The 10,858-nt window shown below is 43.4% G+C and overlaps 1 protein-coding gene across 1 annotated transcript; it reads left to right on the top strand.

Annotated features, from left to right (window-relative positions):
* RARRES1 (retinoic acid receptor responder 1) lies at positions 1-8,320 on the top strand. The gene is made up of 6 exons (XM_082767054.1): positions 1-336; positions 4,812-4,874; positions 5,777-5,951; positions 6,626-6,762; positions 7,591-7,653; positions 7,747-8,320. The coding sequence occupies exons 1-6, from the start codon at positions 97-99 to the stop codon at positions 7,903-7,905; spliced, it is 837 nt and encodes a 278-aa protein (XP_082623180.1). The 5' UTR covers positions 1-96; the 3' UTR covers positions 7,906-8,320.
* The last annotated feature ends 2,538 nt before the right edge of the window (positions 8,321-10,858 follow it).

The raw sequence follows: 10,858 nt of genomic DNA on the forward strand, positions 1-10,858 counted from the left end.
GGGAATGGAGGGCGGGAGGCGGCGGCCCGGGCCCCGCTATTAGTACCGGCCCCTCCGGGAGCCCGCCTCAGTGCTCAGCCGCCGCCTGCCGGCACCATGCAGGGGCTCGGCGCCTCTCTGCCCGTCCTCCTCCTCCTTCTTCTCCTCAGCGCCCAGCTCCCGCCGCCGGCTGTGGCGGACCAGCCGCCCCGGGCGCCGGGCGCGGAGCGGTCGCTGGACCCCAGCAGCCGCCTGGCCGTGGGGGCGGCTCGGGTGGCGCTGCACAAATACAACTTCCAGGCGGCGTCCCCCAGCGGGCTGCGGGCTCTGGGGCAGGTCCGAAAGGCCACCATGAAGGTACCGGCACCCCGCGGGGCGGCGAATGGGGGGGGGAAGAGGGGTGGCTGCGGCTCCTGAGGAGAGCGGGGCGGGAGGCGCCCTGCAGCGGGGCGCTTGGAGGGCTGCGAGGGCAGAAAGCGGCGCTGGGAAACGAAAAATTAAATAATGTTAATAATTATAATAGAACGGGGCGGTGGGCAGCAGCCGAGGCGCTCTCCCGCCGCCCCTTCCCCTCAGGGGGCTCGGCGCGGCCGCGTCCCCTCAGGCGCTGCTGCTGCCCTCAGGGCACCTGGTTCCCCCAGCAGGGAGGGAGGAGCTGCCCCAAAGGTCATTAATTAGCAGCCTAATGATTTAACTGTCCCCTAAATGCTAGTCGTGATAGGTCTGAGTGGCCCAAGCTGGGACCCAAAGCATCACAGCGCAGATGGGAGAGGGGAAACTGAGGCATGGGGTTTGTGCCCGAGGCAGAGACAGTGAAGTCAACGTTTCCACCTTTTTTATCCTTCATGGTTTTCAGCACAAATATGACAAAATATGAACTACTGCATAACGGTTCAGATTTTGTGTATTGCCTTATGTAAGATGAGGCTGAATGATAGCATTAGTCGTCTTACCTGGCTGGGAACGCCAGCAAGGTGTCCTGGTATAGATTTACCCGAAACCGTAGCCTGTAGGGAGCTTACTGTGCTTATTGTCATTCCCAAATGCTTTGGTAAACAGACAGCTTAGCAGATGCTGAAGATGGATGTGCTGGTGTGACATCTCATTCTCCCTCTGAGCTTGCTGCAGAAATCAGTGACAGGACTTGACTACAATATTTGACACTTCTCTTGAAATGTACCGGTGGCCCTTTTGTATTTACTGGGCACTTTACAAGGTACCGTGCATACATGCATGCATACATATTTACATTTACAGGTGCTTGTGCCTCTTTTAAGCACGACAGCACTGCCTCTGGGAGCAGTGTGTGCTGCTGGAGCACTGCACTTCTCTCCTAAACCGACAGGTATCAGGGGGTGGTTGGTGCAGATCCTCTTTCCAACCCCAGTGTAACTGGGTATTTGCGAGGTACTTTCAGCTGGAATGAGGGAAAAGGAGTTTCTCCATCCAGTATTGCCCACCTGCCTTTTAATACAGGAAAGAAGAAATTGGTTCGTTATGGAGAAATGAAATGCCTCATTATTTCCTCACAGCACTTGATGCTGTAGGAGCTTGCTGTAACCAATTTAAGCAGCTTACTTCCCTTTTTTCTCTTCATACGCTGTAAAAACAAGAGAAAACATTGCAGACATGGTCACTTCCCTGTTTCCTGTCCTCCACTGTAAAAAATGAAAAGAATTTCCTGGAAGGAATGTGCTATCTAATGTGCATATAAGAGACAGAGATATTGTTTGTTTTTAAGAAGGCTAGTTACCTGTTTGCTAATGTATTATTGGGTCTAGCAGAAATAGGATAATTTTATTATTAAGTGTAATCATGAGCATTGCATTTAAAAACAAACATTGTTAGCCCACTGACCAGTGAAACCGTGTTAATTGGAAACAAGAGTGGAGACAGTCCCCAGTACAGTAACTCTGCTAGATGTGAAGGATTTCTCAAGTTCAGGTAAAAGGGAACTTCAGTGCTTTCCTCTTCTGGCAAAAAGCAGCAGGCATGTGCCAAACATATGATGGTTCCTACCTTGCCATTGGCTGCATTTTTCTTTCTGTCCCTTCTCATCAATGTGAGGGTTTTTTAATTAAACGGGTATCTTTCAGAAAACAGCAGCATGCATCTCAAGGAATTGTTGACAGTTATGCTTTAAAATACATTATTTGAGAAGAGAAACCTTAGCGTGTGCCAGCTGAAGATCCTAGAACTGAAGAGAAACTTTCAGAAACTGGCTCCCCAAAACAATCTTCTATGCCTCTGGAAAGTGTAACTGTGCAGTTAGGTCGGTGAATCAGCAGGTCAGGTGCAGAGGTAATGCCAGGTGACCCCTTGACTAAACTGCAACTGCTTCAATTGGGATACAAATACTAATCTATGGACAGAAATTTGTCTTCACAAGCTCATCTTGACACAAAAGAGTATAATGTCAGGACTCTGGTCCTGGTATTAAAGTCAATTAAAAGGTTTCTTTGAATTTCCATCTGTCAGGACCCCAGGTTAGGGTGGGGAAGGTGAGATCAGTGGCAGGGTAGGTAGGTTGTCTAGGAAAAGCTAGATACTGAGGGGCAGAGAAAGTGGCAATCCTTGTTGGCTTTTCCCACCCCACTAGCCAGGAGAGAAGCCACCTGAGCTGGCTTATAGGGGCAGTGGAAGGCTGCAAGGTGGGGACCCCCCAGGACCTTGTGGCAGTGTGTGGGGTCGGGTCAGCCCTCTGACCCCGTGAGGGAACACAGAGGAGATGGGAAATTGCTGCAAGGGGTGAGAGGGATCGCCCCTTCCAGTGCCAGCAGAGGGTTAGAGCAGCGTAAACTCATTGTCAAACTGCTTCTGTCAGGACCTGGAATGAAACTGCTGTTAAATAGCTGCTCTGGCCTTCACAGCACTAGAAATCTGTGATGAAAGTTGCATTAATTTTGAGCCTGGTAATAAAACAATCCCGTGACCCAGCTGTTCAGTGGAAAAATGAATTACTCACTTGTTTTCCTTTTCTTTTGGACACTTTTATCTTTGGTTACTTTCAGCCTGCCATCATTGTGTCATGTACAATATCCCTCAGCACTTATTTAATTCACAGTATGCAATGGTTTATAGCAATGCACTGTAGGGTAATAGTGAAAGTAATTGTGGAAGTGCTTTCTTTTCTTAGATACTAGAAATACATTTGTAAAAAATAAAACTATTTCATGCCAAAGGTAAGATCTCCCTGGTGAGAGATCAGAAGTCCTCTGCTATGCACATCCTTTGTATTTTAGCTGTGTAGTGCCACTTGAAAGCTTTCTAGGTGAGCAGTGCTGCTGTGGTGGTGGTGTTGAAGACAGACAGAATACCAGCTCCAAAACCACATGAGCACAGAATGGTGTGTTCTTTTCTCAAGTAAGTGTTTAACAAGCCGTTAATCATGAAGAGTTTTTCTTCTCTTCTGCTGAGAAGAATCAGACTGGATAAGAAGTTCCATTGTATCTTTTCTTTATTAGCACGTGATACCAAACAAGTGAAATGAAACTCCTGAGATATTCTGTCAGAATATGGTAACTGTTCTCAAAGTTATCAGAGCTATAAAAATTATTTTTTTCTTTAGGAGACAAGACAGGTGAAAGCAGTGCAAGGAAAGTAATTTTGGAAGAAAAGTTGAACACATTTTTTTTAATGACTGAATATGCTGGACTGCAAAGATCTGACCTAGCTATAGAAGAGCTGCTGTTAAGGACCAGCGTGCAGCCTGGCTGCTGTATTGTGCTGCTTGAGGAAGAGGTTCAGCAGGAAACCCCCTCCATTATTTGTTAATCCAGAACTAAACTTCTGCCTCAGGAGTGTTGTAGTCCATCTGACTCTGTTTCAGGTTTTCTCATCTGTAGTACTGATGATAAGAAAAGGAGTAAGCCTAGGTCACTGTGCTTAAAAATACCAATACTTCATCAAATGAAAAATGCTAGAAAAAAATATCTGCAGTAATAGTATCTTTAGGGTACCTTTCCAATAATTAGAGGCTTAGGCTTGACGGCAGCAACTATGAGATTAGATCCTTCTCATAAACCTGCAGTTCAGACAGCTAGTTTTTACCATTTTGCTACGGTAAGATTAAAATGTACTGTATTAACATGTAAAAACCTGTCATTTTGACTTAAGACTAAGTAGATCAGGCCAACGTTTTAACCAGCGCACAAAGTGAGGGAAGGAGAGAAGGGCAGAGAAAAAGTTATAAAGGTCTGAACTTACCCACTGTTTCTTTCATTCCCTTCACGGTATTACATGGCCCAACTCCAAACTTGGCTCCCTTTAAAGAGGAGATTTCACGAAGGTAGAGCAAATGGCTAAACCAATTTTTCCTCTTATCTGCAGCGCCTAACGTGTATGTACTAAAGGCAGGTGCTGGGCTGATGGCCTTGCCCTGTAAATGAAACTCTGCTAACAGTACGCTATTAACGGCTTCGTGGAACAAAGTATGATGGAACACAAAGGGCCAAGTTTAGATAAATAAAATGTGCACGTTTCCTCTGGATTCTAACTGCCAGCATTGTGCAAACAGCCAGAATGCCCCTCCTGTTTACCTGAAGAGTATTGTGTTTAGAAAAGAAACCAGACTACCAAACAGAGGTGTTGCTCTATTTATTGTTGTTTTTAAGATCCTTTTATAAAGGTTATTTATTAAGATCCTTTGCGTTTGCTGTTCGGATCAGCTCCATGGCCCTCCCCTGGCCAACTTCGTGGCATTACAAGGCCATGAGGTAGTCAAGGCACCCGCAGGTTCCCTCCTCTGTGCTTGTGGCACACCTCAGTGAGTTACAGAGTGTAGGACTGCAGCTACACTGCAGGCTGACTCCTCCTCTCCTTCTCTCTTTCAGAGCATTCCAGGAATGGGTCAGAAGTATTACCTGCAGTTCACTACCGAAGACTACAGAAGCAGGGTAAGTTTACAGTCCCCCACGTTTCCTCTTACTGCGTGCATAAACTCCAACTCCTTCAAAACAAGGCATCTTTAAGTGCTTCTGTAAATGGATCTGAGGCCTTACTTTCATGGTTATACCTTTCCAGCATGGGCCATGGTTTGCAGGCACTGCAGCCACCTGCTTTGCGCACTGCCTGCAAAGGCTGTCTTGGCTAAGTCACATCAAGCTTCTGAGTCAGACCTTGTGGTGATCCAAACCCAGTGTCACAGTATGGTCCTCGTTATCCAGTTGTAGCTCCTGTTGTGTCTACACACCAAAGAATAAATACTGTTGCTTTGTTTTTAATTATAATTTTTAATTATAACCCTCTTTCCATTCATTCTGGCACAGTTGTCGCTAGTGATTTAACTATGAGCATCTTCTTCTATTACACACTTATACAATTCAAATTATTTTTAGAATTTAATCATAGAATCATTAAGATCAGAAAAGACCTCCAAGATCATCTTGTCCAACTGTCCCTGTACCACCAATATTACCCACTAACCCATGTCCCTGGGTACCACATAACATGAAGCATTATTTTTGTTTCAAGGCAGAAGTGTCATACAATTAAAGTCCCCATTATCAATTGATATTATTTCTTGAGAATTTGCAAGTGTATTTCCAAGATGACTTGATACATTTCTGCTACATTGTAATTATTATATTAAAAAAAAAAAAAACAGCTTAGCCTTGTTTTAACTTCTTTAGCTTTCTGTAAGTAAAAAAGATAACCTTCTAAAGGCTTTCTATGACCTCTGTAAGTGTGTACTTAGTCCATATACATGTATATACTTCACATATTAATGCCAAGATTTTCATTAAAAATGTGTTGCTGGTAAATAAAATGTTAAAGTTTTAAATTCCTACTTTTATAGGAAAATGCTGGGAGCTGCCTTGCTACAGTCTTGTATCCGAAGAAAAAGTCTCCACCTGCTGTCAATATCAAGTGCATAAACACCAAAGACCAGAAGCAAATCCAAGAAGAGGACAACAGATTATATCAAAAACTTAAGCGCCAAACCAAACCAATAATTGGAAGCAATATTCCAGGTATGCTCCTCCAATCAACTGTTTCATTTCATATTAAAGAGTTTGGACGCTAAAGGATACAAACAAATGTGTGTTTTAAAAAGCAGAAACACACAGTGAAACCCTAAAAGTATAGAGCTAACTACCAAAACAACTGCCTTGCCAGCAGTTCCTGGGGAAAAAAAGACCTCCACTGTTTCCCAACAGTGGGAGTCCTCACAATGTTGTGAGGGTGTTCTGGATTTAAAAACAAGACCATGCAATTTTACCTCAAAGTGAATGCAAAATGCCCTTAAGCAGTATCAACTGCCTCAACGCACACACCTGCCCCAGCTGTGGATAGAAATTCACAAGGGATGACCAACAATTTCTCCATCCTGGAAACCGAGGGCACTGCTCTCCTTTCCTTCAGGTGGCAATGACCCCTGTTACTGTGGACACTGGGTTCCTCACTTCCCTGGGGGAACCTGTGAGTAATGTCTCTTGGAAACTTTCACTTCCATCATGCTCTCATAGTTCTGTGGTTGCAGTAAGTTTAGCACAAGTTCATTCTCCTCCCGTTCCAAGATTGTAACACATCTGAAAAAAAGAACCAATTCCCAGGCAGAGTGCTATGCCAGGCAAAAGTGCTCTGTGGTTGTTTGTTTTTCTGAGGAACAGCCAGAATTAATCATTTTTATATTACTGCGTTTCAGACATCTTTGGAAATATGGAACCTGCCTTTGAGCCAGTGTGGGCTTTGGCTGTTGCTGGCAGCAGTTACATGATGTGGGAGAAGTCAACAGAGAAAGTGGGTTACTTCATGTCACAAGTCAAGTCTGTGAAGCAGTGGGTAAGTGAAGTGGAAATTCCACGTCTGCCTTGCAGAGGCTGACAGGCTGTTGAGCAGCAGAGAATAAAACGGCTGTCAGCAGCCTCACGCACTGCAGGGGGGGATGATTCTTCCCAAATCCCAGTGGCTTCCCATACAAGTGTCTCCATCAGAATAAATTATTTTGCCAATCCAGGTTTTGGCAGAAAAAACTTACTCATTTGGATAAAGTCTGGTTTTCCTTGTTTGCACGAGTGGATCTGTTGGCTTTCTGCAGGTTTAATCAGGAGATAATTTGAACATCTAGTCCTGCAGTTCATCAGCTCCACACTAAGTCACTCCTAGTGCTATCTGCCCTTCTAGCCAAGCTTAAGTGGAGCATCAGTCCAATTCATGCTCTCTGCTGAACGTACCTTACACCTACAGCACACGAGATAGCAGTTCCCCAAGCTTTGTTTCTCTCACACATCCATGATCAACATACAGTGTGTTCCATTATTACTCCCAAGTTACATAGAACAGCATCTTCCCAAAGGAGACTTCAGTAGTCAGCCCAAACTCTCCAATTTATTTGACAGTTAACTCACTTCGTTTCCATCTGTGTAAGCCTAGTTTCATGTCAGGCTACAGCTACACCACAGTTAGTGCCTTCAAAGTTCTTAGGCGGTGAGTGCTCCTAATTCCCCTTCTGTCCATATACAAAAACCTGTCTTCCTCCAGCCAGCTACCCTAAGTGAGCCCTGTTCATCTCACTCCCTAAGCAAGCTAGCTGCAGTCACGTAAATCAGGGTAGATCCTGAACTTCACCAATATAACTTGTGTTCTTGTTTTCTTTTGATACATGTCCAGATGAGGAAAGATGATTCCCTTGAGTTTGACTACACCATCCTGCTCCATGAAATGCCAACACAGGTAAGAAAGCAGATTCATATAATACCCACCTTCACCAGCAGAAAAACAGTATGAAGACACTAAAAGACAAATATTTTTAAATCCATTCTCCAGGAAATGATTTTGTGTCACATGCGCCTCATTTGGCTTCCTGGTCGCCATCTGAAAGTGAAATACACCTGTGAGTCAGACAGTCATCGGCTTGAAGATGGATCTGGAATGGAATCTGGGTCAGCTGCTGGAATAACACATGAAAGGGAAGAAAACTTTTAAAGAGATTGTCAGCTTTATGCACATATTAAATAGAAAACCTTTGTGTTAATAGGCCTGAAGTTGTGGTAATTTTTCTATACAAGTCTCACTACAGTGAATTTCACTACAGGAAGCTTGAATGCTTCCACTAGCCTGTTTGTTCCAAAATGAATCTCTGTAATTTCTCTAAATTCATGTTCTAGAGATCTACCTAAAACTTTGCTACTATGTATACAGATAAACATACACAAGTTGATTTTATGTCACTAACTTACTGTTACTTATAGTAACATGGTTTGTGAACAAAAGTAATATATTTGGATAAAAATCTTGAGGAAAAGTGTTAATCTGTCACTAAGAAATATCTGCTGACTTTTTTTTGAGGTAGATACATGCTGATTTTTAATTTATCTCCAATAAAACAAATGCCATTACACATGGTGGAAGCTGGGTTTTCTTTCATGATGCTGCTGACCCCAATTTTCCACCTCCTCCCAGTGCAAGGCCTTTGAAAGGATGTGGATGAGTAAAGGCAGCAAAACCTCTCCCCACAAAGCCACCCAGAAGCCAGTAACCAGCACCTCCCGTGTCCTAGTCCTGCTGATGCACAGCTCTGCCCTGCTGTGTAAGCTTACATAAAAAGAAAGTTTCTTCTCTCATATTTGTGAAGTCAACTCAAAAAATATTGATATAAGAAAAACGTTTTGTTGTCTTGCCACATCTGTCACCAGACCAGAACACTGCAAGGCAGAGTTTGTCAGATGGAAACTGAGAATGTTGTCTTAGTGTATTTGCAGTACAGACGCAATTCTTGCTCTTACCTTCAGTAGTTAATGTGAAGGCTCTACCCGGGGGAGATGTAGGCTGGGAGATCTGATAACCTCCCACATTGATGTGTTTTACACAGGTGTATCAGTGCCTGATATACTTCTGCTGACAAGCTTTTTGTATCAGCACATAGCAGCCATTACAATAAATTCAGTGAAGCAGCATTTTACAGATCCTTCAAGTTTTCTTTTGTGCTGACAAAAGATTTCTCCTCAAAAGCATGAAATCAGAGCTTTTAATGGCAACATTTCTTTAGTTAAAAAGGAACTAACACTGATAAAAACATTTTAGAATTAAAACATGAAAATAGCATAGGTTTTGCACTTTGGGGCTCTACTTCAGCAATGCACTTAACCACAAGTTTAATTTCCTTACTGTGTTCAAAGTATGGAGAGCAGTGGCAAAGACAGAGGATCACATACATTCAACTCGCCAGACCAGAGTTACTTTGATTCCATATAAATAATGCAACTTAGGGCAGTTAAGCAACTGCACGTAGTAACTTCTGGGCAAGTAGCAACCCTGCTGGAATACAAAGGCAGAATTTCTACCAACTTCTGTAGGGCCAAGATTTTACTCAGTGGCCCAGAACCTGACATGACACAGGTTGTACTGAAGCAAAAGTCTTGGTTAAGACAATGCAACCGTTACGTATATTGAGGCTCAGGCTGGTTCACATTGAATTCTTCACACGCACATACAAAAAGCACAGCATATCTCAAAGAGCTCAACTACATCAGGTTGCTACAAGTGCTACCTAAGATTTGATTGAAGTTAAAAACAAACAAAAAGCAACAACAACAAAAACACACATGAAGAAGTAAAATCTCCAAAATGAAGCTCTTGGTAGTGCTTCTTCCCGTTCCTTCATCCACCGTCCGCCACATCCAGTAGCCTTCCCTCTCCACCTGTAGATTTTTCTCCCTCATATTTAAGTTCAACAGACCTCACCGTGCCTCAGCTGTCCCTACACCGTGCCTGCGACCTGAGGCTGTGGTCTAAGCATCTGTGTTAGATCTGTGGAGAACCAGCACACATCTGGCAGAATCTGTCAGCCAAGAATTCACATCATGACTGGCCTCTAAAAAGCGTAACATGAAAGTCATAAATATAACCAAAAATAATAACTAGCCCCCATTTCTTTCTTTACATCGCATTCACACTGCATAAGGCATCCTTGAACTTTGGCAAATGTGCTATAACATTTGCTTATTTAAGGAAATCTCCAAATGTCAGAGAACCTGCAGGGCTTTTCTTGAAACTCGTTCCAGCTGAACATTTTCACAAAAATAAAAGCTACGGATGTAAGGGAATCAAGAAGGATTTGGCCCAAAGCAACACCATACTTACATACAACAGCATGCCTGCACTGAGTTAGCATTTACATGCCACCGACAAATCTCTGACACTGTACGCATTCCAAGTTTAAAATTAGTAATTTTCACCGTCTTTCTGTGAATGCTGAGGAAAAGAAGCCCAGCCATTGCAGTTCTGTGTCTGGTAAACATCAACCACGATCCTGCGCCAGGAATGTAGTTGGTTTTGAACTGGAACTTCCTCCTCTGTTTACTGGAAATCTGCAAAAATGCTGTTAAGCTGAGTAGGTCAGGAAGAAGGAGCACGCAAACAAAATCCAGAGTGGATCTTCTGGTAATAATTAAATGAAAATGGCATCTTCTTTTTCTCACCTATTTCTAACGTGCATGTTTTATCTCTTCTTTACGAGTAAGCAAGATCTCATCAACCGATTACCAAGCTAAGTATCATCAGCGTCATGCTCTCCTGACTGAAAGATTCTAAAAAAAGGAATCTCTTGTTTGGCTTTCTGAGAAGGAGCCAAGAAAACAAGCATATAAAATAAAACCATATTGCTCATAGTTTTGGAAAGAGTTAACTTGTATGTACATTCTTGTCAACTCTTTCCAAATGCCACGTACCGTAAGTGATAAGCAGATCTGGTGATAAGCAAGCAGCACTGACAGATGACCTTGGTCAATTTGCCACGACTTTGGGGACTCTTTGCATTGTTTCTGGAGAATAAGGAAGAAATACTGGCATTCCTCTGGACTGTATGCTGTAAGTGGACTGCAGGAGCAAAGGATCTGTGCTTGGGGCACTTACATGAAAAATACACGGTATTGGATGA

Source organism: Aythya marila, assembly GCF_965140915.1.
Source record: "Aythya marila genome assembly, chromosome: 9".
NCBI lineage: Eukaryota > Metazoa > Chordata > Aves > Anseriformes > Anatidae > Aythya > Aythya marila.